Below are 17,074 nucleotides of genomic sequence, written 5' to 3' on the forward strand. Positions count from 1 at the left end.
GAGTTTCACTCTTGTTGCCCAGGCTGGAGTGCAATGGCACGATCTCGGCTCACCGCAACCTTAGCCTCCCAGATTCAAGTGGTTCTCCTGCCTCAGCCTCCCTAGTAGCTGGGATTACAGGCATGTGCCGCCAGGCCCAGTTAATTTTGTATTTTTAGTAGAGATGGGGTTTCTCCATGTTGGTCAGGCTGGTCTCAAACTCCCAACCGCAGGTAATCCACCTGCCTCGGCCTCCCAGTGTGCTGGGATTATAGGCGTGAGCCACTGCGCCCAGCTATAAGGAGCATTTCTAACAAACCCTAGTGGAGACCAGTTATTCCTAGGGATGGGACGTGTGAATTTAAGTCAGGGGTCCTACCCAAATACCAATCTCAAAGAAAAGTGAATGTTTGAATATTATGCCCTATCAAAATGATGGCCATGAAGATTATGCTGTTACATAGGCACATGTTTATAAGCAGAAGAATGTAGGATCTCAGATGTTAAACAAAACCCCCTCAACATACACACTCAACAAAGGAAAGCAACAAAATAAAAACAAAAGTCCTGGCAGAGGAAAAAAAATAACTGAAAACAAAGAAACCAAAATCCTAACAATAATTTTGTTCATGTGGATTTACTTTTTTCTGCTTTTCTTTCTTCTGAATTACCTCCAATTTGCTTAGATTTATTTTAATAGTAAAATCCTAGACAATTTCTCTGCCTATGTTTAATTTCTACAAGATCAGGGGTCTTGTTTGTCCTCTATACAGAGATTATCACCACTGCACAGAAGAGTACTTGGTACAAAAAAGGCGCTTAATAAATATTTGTTGAGTTAGATAAGTAATCAATAAAGAAAGCATCACAGTGGAAAAATAAGTAGAGTCTGGAATGCAGTTATGGACTTCAGAGTAAAAGAGGTAATATTGTTCTATATTTTTCTCATATGGAGGAAAGTCAAGCACCATGTAAAGATTCGAGGAATCATTTTTCGAGGTCTATGTTGCGGAGAAAGTTTCTGAAACATAAATGTAGTTGGCCATCAGCAGAACAAAGACTATGTGCAGAAGTAAATGTTCCAGACCAAAATCCTAAGAAATCGGCATTTAATATCTTCTTCAGTCTTCTTTAATTTCCAGAAAGTTTGCACTGCAAGTGTTTTGCAGATGTCTTCTAAGTTGTCTCTGTTTTCATTGTAATATGTGCATGGAAGTGTATGTCTTGATTAACTTAGATTCTAGTAGAATCTAGAAGTCATGATGTTTCTTGGGATTCTTTAGTATAACTCCAGGTATTCCAACACTCACGTGCTGCTATTATAATTTCCGTTAATTCCAAATTTCATGTATTAGCATATCTGTTGCAATCCTACTTCTCGAACATCCCTAAGGAGGAAAAGGCTGAAAAACACTGGAAATGTTATTAATCATAGTTTGTAACAGAGGATCTATTTTCTCCCTTAACACTTCCCAAAATATTTTATCTGGATTATTTTCAAATTATTTTGGCAATGATTTGATAGGAAAGATTGTTATAGTAGGTTTCATTTTGGATCCTTTTTTAGCTACTCCTTCCAGTTTTGAATGAGTCATATTCTTAGTCTTAACTTCACATAATATATTCCCACTTAATAATACCAATGAATATAAATCTCATTTGTTGTCAAATATATGTTAAGGATAACTGGCACAGAAGGATGGAAATATACCATTCTATAAATAACGAAATTATCTTCATAGAATTCTACTTTTTTTAACGTTGACAAAGTTCTCCAAAGATTTAAGATGTGTAGAGATTGCATAGATTAGGGTGGCATTTCATATTTCCGTTCTAAAAGGTAAACATGATTTTTATAGCTTCTAAAAAAGCATGTCTAAAGGATAAAGAGAGAAATTTAAAAGACTATGTCTCATGCAAGCATCTATACTTTTGTTTCCATTTATTTTAGAATAAAAGTGGTTTTACATTTTATCTCAGGGCTGACAATCATCAGACACAATATAAATCTTCAAGTATCTGAAAGGCTGCTTTTCAGGCAACCTGAAATGTTTTTTTCTTCGAGTACCTGTAAAGTACTGACTCTGAAGCAGGAGCGCCTTAATAGTTTTATAAACTCAATCAATAGAATGAATTTTTTCTTTTCTCCCTTTCTTTCTCTCTCCTTCCTTCCTGCCTTTCTTTCTCTCCCTTCTTTTCCCTTCCCTTCCCCTCCCCTCCCTCCCTCCCTCCTTCCCTCCCTTCCTTCCTTCCCTCCTTCTTGGTCTTGTTCTGTAACCCAGGCTGCAGTGCAATGGCAAAATCATAGCTCACTGTAACCTCAAACTCTTGGGCTCAAGGAATCCTCTGGAAAGCTTTTTCAAAGAGATGGTCGTAGGTCTTCTCCTCAAAGATGTTTAAAAATGAGATCAGGCTGGGCTCAGTTGCTCATGCTTGTAATCCCAGCACTTTGGGAGGCCGAGGCGGGCAGATCACATGAGGTTGGGAGTTCGAGAACAGCCTGACCAACATGGAGAAATCCCGTCTCTACTAAAAATACAAAACTAGCCAGGCGTGGTAGCACATGCCTGTAATCCCAGCTATTTGGGAGGCTGAGGCAGGAGAGTCGCTTGAACTGGGGAGGTGGAGGTTGCAGTGAGCCAAGATCGCACCATTGCACTCCAGCCTGGGCAATAAGAATGAAACGCCATCTCAAAAAAAAAAAAAAAAGGTGGGGGGGGATCAAGTTCGGCATACTGGCGTGTGCCTATAGTCCTAGCTACTGGGGAAGCTGAGGCAGGAGGACGGCTTGAGCTCAGGGTTCGAGACTGCGGTGAGCTATGACCACACCTGTGAATAGCCACTGTACTCCAGCTCAGGTGACAGAGTGAGACCCTCACTCTGTCTCTAAAAAAAAAAAAAAAAAAATTACAGTTAAAAATTTTTAAAAAATTAAAAATAGGATCAGCAGCCATGAATATGACAAAAGAAAACTACTTGAATTTAACTTTCAGTACCAAGATAAATAGCCTCTAGATAATATGGTCAAGTGGAATTGAATAACTGAGATATCAGAAAATTGAAAATTATTACTTTATGTAATTTTATATAGGTTCATCAAATTCTCTGATTCTCGAACTTTAAGCAATGCAAAGTCTGTTTCACAAATGAGGACACTGGGATTTATCATATTCAGGACACTTGCTCAAGATCCTAAGCCAGTTAAATATGGAGAACTGAACAAAGGTATTAATCTCTATAAAAGACACAAGGACAAAATGAATGGGTGAAGAAAAACCAAATCTTTGAAAGTACGAGACAGATGGAGGGGGACAATGACTTAGCCATTCAGGAAGGTTGACTCATGAACCATTGGTGGGAAATCTGGGAAGCCACCTGTTTTGTACCACAGAACTGCCCAGAAGACTCAGGAACTGATGGAGCCAGGTACCCCCAGAGGGAGAGTTTAGGGTGAAGTTGAAACAAGAGAGTGTATTTAAGAAGCACTAGGACCTGACATCTCCCTGATTCCATATTGCTTATGACTGCCCCTCCTCAATGTCTGTAAACGACTGGCAAGAGTGAAGAGAAAATCTCTGGCAAGGAGAGGCTAGTGAGGGTTGGAGAGGAGACAGCAGAACAGATGAGAGTTGGGGTACCTTATGAAAAAGGGAATTAAGTGAAAAAAATAATAATGGATGTTGAGATTCTCCACTCCCCGCCTCCCACCCCCCACCACTTCCCAACCTTCTTCCTCCTCTCCAAATGGCTGGCAGCTTGCATATTTTTAGGGCAGGGCTAAGTGGCACAGCTCCTGAGGAGTCTTTCATACACATGGTTATGAGAATGACGTCCCCTGGAGTCATGCAGGGTCTAGTTTGCACTGTCATACGTAAAGGTCCCGGAGCAGAGGCACCTCTTCTGAGAAACTGAACCAGCCCAAGACACAAAACCCAACAGTAATGATGTCAGAGATTCACTGACTAAGTGGTCCAGCTGGCTCTCCCAGCAGTGAAGTGAACATTTGACAAGCCCCTATCATGAGCACAGAGCCTTAGATCCACTCTTTGGAACCCCATTAACTTCTAGCCAAGAATCACCAGACTGAAGAAATCTCTATATGAAAGACAGAGACTGAAATAATTAGGAAAAAAAAAAAAAAACTTAGAGGAAATAAAGTATGCAGGAAGAAGACAAAATTATCATTAATATATGAGAGATGAGAAGCTAATGCATATGTGGAAGACAAGCAGTGTTGTATTACAGTAAGAAACATTCAGAGAACAAAAAAGAGCTCTTGGAAACTAAAAATGTGATAGTAAAAATGAAAACTCAATAGAAAGGTTAGAGAATAAAGTTGAAAAAGTCTCCTGGTAAATAAAGCAAAAACACCTAAATTAGAGAAAATGTTTTAAAAATTAAAGGATCGGTTAGGGAAACCTGACATTTGAATAGTAAGATTTCTAGAAGTTGAGGTCAGAGAAAAAAGATGAGATGACATCAAACACAACTTAAGGAAATTCCCTGGAACTGAAAGATGCATGTTTCCACACTCAAAGGGTCCACTGTGTGGCTAACAAAATAAATGAAAATAGACTCATACTTTAGTATATCATCATGAAATTTCAGTGCTTTAGGATGTTAACTGATTATTAGCCAATAAAATTCAAAATGCATAATATATTGATGACCCCTCAAAATGTTAAATACTTTGAAATAGTTGGCCAGGCACGGCGGCTCATGCCTGTAATCCCAGCACTTTGGGAGGCCGAGGTGGGCAGATCACAAGGTCAGGAGATCGAGACCATCCTGGCTAACACGGTGAAACCCCGTCTCTACTAAAAAATACAAAAAAAATTAGCCAGGCCTGGTGGTGGGCTCCTGTAGTCCCAGCTACTCTGGAGGCTGAGGCAGGAGAATGGCGTGAACTCGGGAGGCGGAGCTTGCAGTGAGCCGAGATCGCGCCACTGTACTCCAGCCTGGGTGACAGAGCGAGACTCTGTCTCAAAAAAAAAAAAAACTTTGAAATAATCATTGGATCAAGGGGGAGCTTAAGAGAGAGATGAATTCAATAAGTCAGTGGAAATAGGAATATTTTATAATCAAAGCCTTTAGGAGGAAACTATTGTCTCAAATGTCCACATTATTAAATACAAATGATTAAAAATTGAAGGAACAAACTAGTCTTATGAAATTAGGAGAGGACTATGGAAACAGCCTGATAAGGTATTAGTAAAGATAAAATAAGACATTAATACATTAGAAAACATACAAGAAGGATTAAGAAATAAAAACCTAATTTTTAAGAAAAACACAAATGGGAAAAATCTTATGTTAAATAAGCTTCGTACAAGCCTAATGGTGGGGAGCACGGGATTGGGGAATGAAACTGACAAGATCAGAAATCAAAAGGAGAAATAACCACAGATATGAGAGAGATTTAAAAAAATCTTGAGTGGGAGAAAAATATTTGTGTCTGAGTGGTCTAGAATAATTTTCACTAGTGTGAAAGATATAATCCATTTTGAAGTTAAAAATAGAATGGGAAACATATATAGTGAGAATTTTTTTAAATAAATAAAAGCAGATATATGTATGGAAAATAAACAGTATGAACAAAAGTCATTTCTAGGCATGAAATTATGGGTGATCCTGATAGTTTTGCTGATATGCATGGGTAACTTTTCTGTTGAAACATATATTGGTTTTATAGCAATATATATATTGCTATAAAATATATATTATATTAATATATTATATATAATAAAATTATAATAAGCGCTAAAAGAGAATTTAAGTCACTGAACAGTAACTGTTCGATGTAACATTTAAGGAAAGATGACTTTAAATTCCCCAATTTACTTTGCAGTTTCCACACCAACATGTTTGATTTTGCAGCAACATACCTGTTGCAATGCTTCATGTTACTCATATTTCTGGGACAATGGTAATACAGCAGAGTAATGATTATTTTCTCCTTCAATGAGATAAAGCCAATAGAAACCGAAATTTGATTATTATTTTCTCTTTTAGAAAACTTTTTTCTTTTTTTGAGACAGGGTCTTGCTTTGTGCCCCAGGCTGGGGTGTGATCATAGCTCACTGCTGCCTAGAATTCCTGGGCTCAAGGATCCTCTTGCCTCAGCCTCCTGAGTAGCTGGGACTATAGGCCACACCACCATGCCCAGCTAACTTTTAAAATTTGTAGAGACAGGATCTCACTAGGTTGCTCAGGCTGGTCTTGAATTCCTGGGCTCAGTCAATCCCCCCACCTCAGCCTCCCAAAGTGCTGGGATTATAGGTGTGAGCTACTGTGCCCAGTTTAGAAAACTCTTATTATGAAAACATTAAATAAGTAGAAAAGTAGAAAGAGTAGTAAAATGAACTCTTATATTCATCACCATCTTCCACAATTGTCAGCAAATCTTATTCCCTCTATCCACTCATCCCCAGCCCCACTGAATGATTCTGAGGCAAATATCAAACATCATATATTTTCACTCGTAAGTATTCCAGTATGGCTCTCCGAAAGACACACATTTTTTAAAAAGGTTACTACAATGTCATTGTCCCACCTGAAAATTTTAATGTCTTTTTCTATTTTTTTTTTTTTTTTTTTCGAGACAGTCTCACTCTGTCACCCAGGCTGGAGTGCAGTGGTGCGATCTTGGCTCACTGCAACCTCTGCCCTCCGAGTTCAAGCGATGTCCTGTCTCAGCCTCCTGAGTAGCTGGGATTACAGGTGCCTGCCACCGCTCCCGGCTAATTTTTTGTATTTTTAGTAGAGATGGGGTTTCACCATCTTGGCCAGGCTGGTCTTGAACTCTTGACCTCATGATCCACCCACCTCGGCTTCCCAAAGTGTTGGGATTACAGGCGTGAGCCACTGCGCCTGGCCAATTTTAATTTCTTAATATCATCAAATATCCGGTCAGTGTTCACATTTATTCAATGGCTTCAAATTGTTTACAGTTTATTTCAAATAGGACCTAAAGTTTATCTAATTCATAAGTCTTTTCAATATTTATTCTTTCTACTTTTAAATTTATATTTATTTATTTATGAGGCAGGGTTTCACTGTCGCCTAGGCTGGAGTGCAGTGGTGCAGTCTCAGCTCACTGCAGCCTTGACCTCCTGTGCTCAGGTGATCCTCTGGCCTCAGCCTCCCAAGTAGCAGGGACTATAGGCACATGCCACTACGCCTGGATAATTATTTTTGTGGGGTTTTTTTGGTTTGTTTGTTTTTTGTAGAGACAGGGTTTTCCCAGGTTGCCCAGGCTGGTCTCGAACTCCTGGGCTCAAGCAATCCTCCCCACCTCAGCCTCCCAAAGTGCTGGGATTACAGGCGTGAGCCAACTGCACCCAGCCTAAGTTTATTAATTTTACATTATATCTGCAATTGGTTGATATTTGTCTTATGTTCATTTCCCTTTTGATAGAAACTTAAGAATTTCAATATCTATGCATTAGACAATTCATTGATGAAATGTAAAAAAATCTATAAACGTAGTACTTATTTTTTTAGTAAAAAATTCACATATTTTTAGACCCCAGGAAGCTGCTTGAAAATTACTAATGTAAAAGTGATTTGAATAGGAATTTTAAAAGGAAAACATATACTAAATATTATGTTATGTATGTATATTATTAGGATAATAATTGGGAGTTAACGTCTCTCTCAGATTCAGTGAACCACACTCTTCTGGTTTTTCTTCTGCTGTTTACTCTGAGCCCTTTATTAGGTCCTCTTACTCTACCTGACCTCTAAATGTTGGGGTTCCTCAGTAGGCCATTTGAAGCTCACTTCTTTTGCATCATTTTTTTTATGAAATCACTGTAATACCCCTAGTTGTAAATGATGTCTTTATTGGCAAAATGGACCAAAAACAGTTTCACATAGCAAACACCAAAACAAAGTAAAAAGGGCAAATGACACACTGGCTTACAAAAACTGCAGCTTCAATCAAGAGTTAATATATACAGCTTCTTAAAAACAGAAAAGAAAATAATCAGCCAGGTGTGGTGGCTCACGCCTGTAATCCCAGCACTTTGGGAGGCTGAGGCAGGCAGATCACGAGGTCAGGAGATCGAGACCATCCTGGCTAACACGGTGAAACCCCGTATCTACTAAAAATACAAAAAAATTAGCTGGGCGTGGTGGCAGGCGCCTGTAGTCCCAGCTATTCGGGAGGCTGAGGCAGGAGAATGGCGTGAACCCGGGAGGTGGAGCTGGCAGTGAGCCGAGATCGTGCCACTGCACACCAGCCTGGGCGACACAGCGAGACTCCATCTCAAAAAAAAACAAACAAAAAAACCCCAAAAAAGTAGCCAGGTGTGATGGTGCGTGCCTGTAATCCCAGCTATTTGGGAGGCTGAGGCAGGAGAATCGCTTGAACCTGGGAGGCGGAGGTTGCAGTGAGCCAAGATCACACCACTGCACTCCAGCCTGGGCAACAAGAGCGAAACTCTGTCTCCAAAATAATAATAATAATAATAATCATCATCATCATCATCATCATCAATGATCCTATAGAAAAATGGGTTAGAGACAGGCACAGACTGATCATAGAAAAAGGTGCAAATAGTCATTAAAAAGATAGATTCTCCACCCCACTCATGATAAAAGAATGCAAATTACAGCTATACTGAACATTTTTATCACTTAACAGCTTGGCAAAATTCCAAAAGTTTGACCATATACTTTATTGATAAAGGCTATGGGAAAGCAAGCACTCTCATACACAGCTTGTGGAAATAAAAATCAAATTCTAGGCACATCTTTATGAGATGAAAACAAAATCAACTTCAGGCGTGACTGCAACCTCTAGCTCGATTCCAGAGTCCCCAAAAGCACTGAAGCAGCTGGACAAAGAACAGGTTGAAAAGGCAGTGGACACTCTGTTGACACATTGCAAGTCCAGGAAAAATGATCATGGATTGCTTTTGAACAAGAATGAAAATGTATTTTTAATGGTGGTATTATGGAAAATTCCAGGTAAAGAACTGAGGGTCAGATTGGCCTTGCCTCATGGTATTCAATCACATTTAGAAGAAATCTGTTTATTTACCAAGGGTGAACTCAATTCAACTCCTGAAAAGACATAACAGTTCTATAGAAAGCTTTTGAACAAGCATGGAATTAAAACCGTGTCTCAGATTATCCCCCTCCAAAACTTTAAAAAAGGAATATAAAGCCTATGAAGCCAAGCTCCACCTTCTGAGCAGTTTTGACTTCTTCCTTACTGATGCCAGAATTAGGTGGCTCTTACCTTCACACATTAAGAGACATTTCTATCAAACAAAGAAAGTTCCAGTATCAGGCTGAGGAGGGCAGATCACGAGGTCAGGAGATGGAGATCATCCTGGCTAACACAATGAAACCCCGTCTCTACTAAAAATACAAAAAAATTAGCCGGACATGGTGGTGGGCACCTGTATTCCCAGCTACTCAGGAGGCTGAGGCAGGAGAATCGCTTGAACCCGGGAGGCAGAGGTTGCAGTGAGTCAAGATCGCGCCGCTGCACTCCAGTCTGGCGACAGAGCGAGATTCCGTCTCAAAAAAAAAAAAAAGAAAGTTTCAGTATCTGTAAACCTTATGTCCAGGAATTTATCAAGAGAGATCAATGAATGTATAGGTGGAACCGTCTAAGTATTTCTAAAAGTGGTTCTTGCAGTGCTATACACATCGGTCACACTGGGATGCAGATCGAGTACATCGTTGAAAACATTGTTGCTGTCACAAAAGGACTTCCAGAAAAATTGCCAGAGAAGTGGGAGAGCGTGAAACTTCTGTTTGTGAAAACTGAGAAATCGGTTGCCCTTCCTATTTTTTCCTTGTTTGTCAACAATTGAGATGAAGCCACCAGAAAATTTATGCTTAATAAGTAGAAAAAAGCAGCAAGGAGAAAACGAAGGGAAGAAAATCTTGAAAAACAAAAGGAGAGGAATAAAAACAAAAAGAAAAGGCAACAGGCTAGCAAGCCTGCATCAATCCTAAGTAAAGATGACGTGGCACCTAAAAGTGGTGGCACTGCAGTGAAGAAACCATAATTAAAGAAGAAACAGACTCCAGAGCATGAGAATAAAAAATGCGGCAGAGGAAAAGCCCAAGATAAAGTAACAAATGAATCAAAAGATGAAATTCCACAACCGTTAACCATAGGAAAAACTCCAGCTCTTGAAAATATACAGATTGAAAAACGTGCTATAGGCCCAGGCGGGCGGATCACCTGAGGTCGGGAGTTTGAGATCAGCCTGACCAACATGGAGAAACCCGGTCTCTACTAAAAATACAATATTAGCCGGGCGTGGTGGCGCATGCCTGTAATCCCATCTACTCGGGATGCTGAGTCAGGAGAATCGCTTGAACCCAGGAGGCGGAGGTTGCGGTGAGCGGAGATCGCGCCATTGTACTCCAGCCTGGGCAACAAGAGCAAGACTCTGTCTCAAAAACAAAAAACAAAAACAAAAAAAAGAAAACAAGAAGAAAACGTGCTATAGAAAGAAGTCTCCAGAAAAGAGTCCTGATCCCAACACACCTTGTGGGAAGAAGAGAAAGGCCTTCCCAGCCTCTGAGACCCCAAAGGCTGCAGAGTCTGAGATCCCGTGGAAAGGCCCAGGGAAGAAGCCAAAAATTAATGAGTCAGTGAAGGAAAAAAAATACTTCACTGGGGAAAAAAGCCTGAGACAGGTACAAAAAAGCCAGAGGCCAAGTTTTTTACTACTCTTCGTAAATCTGTGAGAAAAGCTTCCCATAGCCCCTCAAAACGACCCCAAAAACCCAAAGTACCCCAGTCGACCTAAAGTCAGTGATTCAACTGGAAGGAAACATTAGAACTACCTGAGGAGCTTTTTAGAAATACTGGGGTCCTGGCCCGGTGCGGGGGCTCACGCCTGTAATCCCAGCACTTTGGGAGGCGGAGGCAGGCGGATCACGAGGTCAGGAGATCGAGACCATCCTGGCTAGCACGGTGAAACACCGTCTCTACAAAAAAATACAAAGAAATTGGCCTGGCGTGGTGGCGGGCGCCTGTAGTCCCAGCTAGTCGGGAGGCTGAGGCAGGAGAATGGTGTGAACCTGAGAGGCGGAGCTTGCTGTGAGCGGAGATCCTGCCACTGCACTCCAGCCTGGGCGACAGAGCGAGACTCCGTCTCAAAAAAAAAAAGATTTCTTAAAGCCTCCATAGGTCCATAGGTAATTCTGACATATGATGTGTTATTTTAATAGAGGTTTATTTGAAATTACATATTCTGCATTATTTAATTTTCTGTTACATAAGTGTTGTTATTAAACAATAGGACTAGTAGTTAATAGTACTACTAATGCGGGAGAAGGAAAGGAAGACTTATTTGGGGAAAATTCAGACTGCAGAAGTGGCCTGCCTGAAAAGTCACAGCAACAGGCAAAAATAAAATAACCTAGGAAAAAAATCTCAGGCTGCACCTGCAGACAGAGAAGCAGACAGGGTCCAGCACAGAGGCCCTTTGTTCTTTGTATTAATAGCAAGCTCCCAGGAAAAAGTTTCCTCCTCTTTTCAGGCATATACACGTTGGGAGCCTGCACAGGAAGGAGGGGATCTTACCTAAAACAAACCCACAGTTATACAAACAAGAGAAGCAGCTCTTTGTGCTTGTCTAGAGACATACCCACAGCTGTGTAAGATAAGGGGAGTTGCACAGACACCTTTACTGATAAGTCACTCAAACTGTTACAGAGAGGAGTTTCTTTTCTTTTCTTTTTTTTTTGAGACGGAGTCTCACTCTGTCACTCAGGCTGGAGTGCAGTGGCGTGATCTTGGCTCACTGCAAGCTCCGCCCTCCAGGTCCACGCCATTCACCTGCTGAGGTGGGTGGATCGCCCGAGCTCAGGAGTTTGAGACTAGCCTGGGCAACATGGCAAAACCCCATGTCTACCAAAAATACAAAAAATTAGCCAGATGTGGTGGCATGCACCTGTAGTCCTAAGTAGTTTGAAGGCTGAGGTGGGAGGATCACTTGAGCCCGGGGTCGAGGATGCAGTGAGCTGAGATTGTGCCACTGCACTCCAGCCTGGGTGAGAGAGGGAGACCCTGTCTCAAAAATACACAAATAAATATAGTAGGACGAACTAAACTGATATTTTGATATTATCCATATTTAATTTAAAAACTCACAAAAACAGTGCCATGTTTCTTTCTGCCACATGATACAGTAGGATATGTTAACTCTTTCTGCTTCCTTTTCTGAAAATATTTCTCTGAGCAGCCTGTAGGTCCTCCTTAATTTATTTTATGTAATGGTAAAACTGATGTAAAATCCACTTTGACTTGCAGCTCTGCTCTTATCAAACTCATGTGACACTGGGTTCCAGTGTCAGTACAATATGATGACATTGAGCTAAAGTTCATCTCAACACAAGTGTTGAATCACGGAATAGTTAGGATTTTATCTACTAGCAACAACAAGATTTAGACTTGTAGGAATTAATTTCCATCTCTCCAAAAATGGCCATCTACTCTTATGTTGTTTGGGTAGATCATTATTTGTCAATCAGTTCCTTTGCATCCATTCATCACATAGTCTATGTCTAAAATGCCCGTTGCTTTTTCAACATTAGAAAGAATATTGGATGTCATCAGAAGTTAAACGTTTCTCAGGGAAAATGGTTTTTATATCAGAGAGGTTAGGAGAAATCAAATATGGATTTCAAATAAATTATAGTTTTAGTAAATAAAATGGTTTCACTTGGCTGCCCTGTTCTGGTTATAAATGTGTATGTGAAATATATATGTGTGTATATTTGTGTATTTAAAATATATATGTGTATATTTGTGTTTGAGATATATATATTTGAAATATATATAAGTTCTGAAGCAGTCTTATTTACAAAAAAAGAGTGTTTTTTCCTCTATCAGTTTTTGTCACAACCTATACATGATCCTGAACAACTCAGATGCAGTCAGCTCATCCTTTTCTAGATATCTCATGGTCCTGCAGAGATCATTAAACAGTTTTGGAAAACTAGCATATATGTTTCTACTTTATTGTAACTCTTTTCTACATTCTCATCCTCAAATGTATTTAGTGAGTACCTACTATAGGCCAACCACTTCCCTAAGTCCTGGCGACACAGCTTTGATCAAAACAGGCAAAACTTCTGCCTTTGGGAAATTATTCTGTAAGAGAGATATGCATTCTTAATTTTTAAAATTTTTTGAGACAGTCTTGCTCTGTTGCCCAGGCTGGAGTGCAGTGGCATGATCTCGGCTCACTGCAACCTACACCTCCCAGGTTCAAGCGATTCTCTTGCCTCAGTCTCCTGAGTAGCTGGGAGTACAGGTGCACGCCATCACGCCCGGCTAATTTTTGTATTTTTAGTAGAGATGGGGTTTCGCCATGTTGACCAGGCTGGTCTTGAACTCCTGACCTCATGTGATCCACCCGTCTCAGCCTCCCAGAGGACTGGGATTACAGGCGTGAGCCACCACGCCTGGCCATTTAAAAATTTTTTAAACCAATTTTTGTGAAGTTCGGTTTACAAACAATAAAATGTACACATTGTAAGTATATACTTCAGTGAAATTTTACAAATGTATTCACCCACACAGGCACTACCTTAATCGAAAACAGAATATTTACATCTCTTCAAATCAAGCTCTATCCAACTTAGTCTCTTCTTGAGCCCTGAGCAGCCACTAATCTGTCTTCTGTCACTATAGATGTCTTTTAAGAGCCTGGGGTCTCACTTGGGGAATCATACTCTTGCATTTGATTTCTTACTCTGTCGCCCAGGTTGGAGTGCAATGGCACCATCTCGGGTCACAGCAACCTCTGCCTCCTGAGTTCAAGGGATTCCCCTGTCTCAGCCTCCCAAATGGCTGGGATTACAGGCGCACGCCACCATGCCTGGCTAATTTTTTTGTATTTTTAGTAGAGACAGGATTTCACCATATTGGTCAGGCTAGTCTCCAATCCAACCTCTCCACTGCCAGCCTCCCAAAGTGTTGGGATTACACGCATGAGCTACCAAGCTCAGCCTGATTTCTTTTACTCAATATATTTTTGAAATTCATTCATGTTGTATGTCAAGTAGTTTATCCCTGTTTATTGATAATTACATTCATTACATTGTATGGATATGCCACAAATTGTTTTTATTCAACAGTTGATGGACATTTGGGTTGTTTGTAGTTTTTGATTATTAAAAACAAAGCTGGGCCAGGCACGGTGGCTCACACCTGTAATCCCAGCACTCTGGGAGGCTGAGGTGGGCAGATCACGAGGTCAGGAGTTTGAGATCAGCCTGACCAACATGGTGAAACCCCATCTCTACTAAAAATACAAAAAACAGCCTGGTGTGGTGGCAGGCGCCTGTAATCCCAGCTACTCGGGAGACTGAGGCACGAGAATTGCTTGAACCTGAAAGGCAGAGGTTGCAATGAGCCGAGATCAGGTCACTGCACTCTAGCATGGGCGACAAGAGCGACACTCTGTTTCAAACAAAAACAAAAACAAAGCAAAACAAAGCTGGTATGAACATTAACGTACAAGCCTTTGTATGAATATGTTTTTGTTCCTAAGTAAATTCGTAGGAGATTACTGGATCGAATGATAAGTATATGATTATAAGGAAAGATTGTAAGTTTTCCAAAGTGGTTGTACCATTTTGCATTACCACCACCAACATAACAGAGGTCCAGTTGCTCTGCATCCTTGCCAACATTTGGTACTATCTTTTCCATCTTTTAATTTTGGGCCATCCTAAAGAACAGGTGGTGATAAAGATGTGCTTCTTACCTGCGCCCGTCTATTTATGTAACCCCATTTAAAAACTGATCATTTTATTAATAAATTAAAAAAATCTAAAACATATAAGAATCTGAAATTAAATGTCTGGCTTGACTTTGCAGATATTTTGAATCTATGTTTCCTCACGAAACTCCCAGGCGCTGTATAGGAAACATAAATCCGTTGTCAGGCAGCAGTAGCACGCTATTGCTCTCGGAGCTTGGCTGCTCGTTCGTGCTCGCAACCACTAAGGTCTACGCAAACCTCCACGGTTTCCTTCCGCCTTCGCGTCACCTTTCTAAGAAATTCCCAGAGGGCAGAGCAGACGGGGCGGGCTCTGAGACTCCGGGCTCCGCCTCTTTCCGGGAACCGCCCACTACCCAGGACTCCGACAGAGGGTGAAAAAAGATAACTTCCGGTCTCGCGACCGTCTCTAATCTCGCGAGAAGAGAAAGGCGGCCGCCATCGGCCGAACGGAGGCGGTGGCGAGGGAGGGGGTGTGGCCGGGGAGCGCGAAGTCCCCGGGAGTAAGGGAGAGGGGGCGGGGCCGCGCGTCCCGGGCATACGCATGCGTGCACGCTGCCGGTCGGGCTGGGCTGAGAGGGGAGGGGGCGGCGGCGGCAGAGGCGGCATCGTTATTTCCGTGGTCCGGACAGTGCGTGGCGGCGCGGGTGACCACGGGAGAAGTAGGTAGGGACCGCCCCTGCGTAGCCATTGAAACCCTCTCGCTCGTGTGTCCGAGAGCCGCAGCCCCCCGCGCGTGTGGCAGACCCTGGGGACCCCAGGTCACCCTGCGGCCCCGGCCCTCCCGCTGCGCGTCAGGTAGGAGCCGCGGGCTCCCCAGTGCCCGCTGTCGGCCGAGGCCCCACTCTTGCCCGGTGTTGCCGAGGCGACGACCCGGCGCCGGACGTGCCCGCCCTCCCGCGCGGCGACAGCTCTGTCCTTGCTTATGCGCCCAGTGGGACCGGGGCTGGGCCGGGCTGACCCGGGCAGGGCGGAAGGGAAGCGTGTGCCCGCCTCAGGTGTGCCTCGGCCCTAGGCCCGGCCGGCGGGACCCTGCGGTGCCTGCCGGCTCCTCATTGCTCCCGGCGAGGTTCTGCCTGGGTCTGGGCCGGCTCTGGCCCGGGAGAGGTCCCAGCGAGCTCTGGCCAGATGAAGGGCTACCTTGATTGACTTCGGTAGCTGCCGCATGGGGTCCTGGGCTGTGAGAGGGGACCCTGAATAGTGCCTTGGTCTTTTGTGGCTATTATTGAAAGTTGGAAGCTCTGGCTCTTTTCGGGCCAGAGGTGAGATGGTTTGTGATTTTTCTTCTTAAACAGTAGGAAGGCAAAATGTTTATGGGCCCTGGTAGGTGGTGGGCTAATAGTAAGCAGCAGGAGTGTTAATTGACGTGCGATTTGATTGCATTAAGGTTATTCTTTGCAGTACTGTCCTTAGACTCAGAAGAGTTCTGCTTTAAAGAGTTTAGTTAAGACTTCATCCTATGCTGAAACAAACACCCATTTCTGCAAATACTCTTGCCCTGAAAGCTACATCCTCTCTCTTACATCAGTATTAATTTTACAGGCATAATGGTTATGAAAGCTTCTGTAGATGATGACGATTCAGGATGGGAGCTCAGTATGCCAGAAAAAATGGAGAAAAGCAATACAAACTGGGTGGACATTACCCAAGATTTTGAAGAAGCTTGTCGAGGTGAGTCTGATTTTTGGATTAGAAGTTCAACATCTGGAAGGGGTAGAATGACGATTGTGCTTTCTAAACTTACCTCATTAGATGAAATCAACAGGTAAATGTGGTTTGTTGAGTTTGTTAGCCACACTTATTCTGTATCCTCTAATTTTAACTTTAAAGCAAATGTATATTTGATACAGCATTAAATACAGATGTTGAGGCAGTATTTTAAAAATTGAATTTTTCTTGCTTTAACAGGTTAGAGAGAGCAGTAATTTCTAACTGTGAAAAACACTTTGTTAATCTAAAAGATAATAGTATTTTTGTATGTTTGAGGTTTCAGTATGATCAGATAACATCATTCCTTGTTTAAGATCGTCCAGTGGCTTCCTGTTGCAGGTAGAATAAAATCCACCCTCCTTCCCTATGGGTCTATAAAATCTGGTCCCTGCCTGCCACTCAGGTTTCATTTATGTGCCACTGCCCCCGCCAGGCTTATTACATTCCAGTCACAGGTCTTTTTTATCTCTTCGTAATACACACCAAGGTGGTTCTCCCAGGTGTTTGCATTTTTTGTTTTCTTTCTTTTAAATTGCTTTGCCCCTCGCTTTCACACAATTCTTCTTAAGTGTTAACCTCCCTGGTGAGGACCTCAAAACAACCACTCATTCTCTCCT

At 42.1% G+C, this 17,074-nt stretch overlaps 1 protein-coding gene and 2 pseudogenes across 7 annotated transcripts in view; all 3 read left to right on the forward strand.

The window, feature by feature from the left end:
* Nucleotides 1-7,545: 7,545 nt before the first annotated feature.
* Nucleotides 7,546-9,443, forward strand: LOC129393026 (ribosomal L1 domain-containing protein 1-like; annotated as a pseudogene).
* Nucleotides 9,444-9,552: 109 nt separating this feature from the next.
* LOC100967267 (ribosomal L1 domain-containing protein 1-like) lies at nucleotides 9,553-10,190 on the forward strand (annotated as a pseudogene).
* Nucleotides 10,191-15,172: 4,982 nt separating this feature from the next.
* The window catches only part of NAA35 (N-alpha-acetyltransferase 35, NatC auxiliary subunit), an 81,780-nt gene continuing 79,878 nt past the window's right edge, over nucleotides 15,173-17,074 (forward strand). For 2 of the 7 annotated variants that reach the window (XM_008961352.6, XM_055091991.2), the window contains exons 1-2: nucleotides 15,273-15,545; nucleotides 16,290-16,418. In XM_008961352.6, coding sequence (XP_008959600.1) covers nucleotides 16,295-16,418 — 124 coding nt within the window. In that variant the 5' untranslated portion in view covers nucleotides 15,273-15,545; nucleotides 16,290-16,294. Of the gene's footprint in view, nucleotides 15,546-15,661; nucleotides 16,010-16,289; nucleotides 16,419-17,074 lie in introns of those variants that run through there. The other 5 variants (XM_003809171.7, XM_008961351.5, XM_055091990.1 and 2 more) reach the window with 5 other exon arrangements.

Source organism: Pan paniscus, chromosome 11, assembly GCF_029289425.2.
Source record: "Pan paniscus chromosome 11, NHGRI_mPanPan1-v2.0_pri, whole genome shotgun sequence".
NCBI classification, from domain to species: Eukaryota; Metazoa; Chordata; class Mammalia; order Primates; family Hominidae; genus Pan; species Pan paniscus.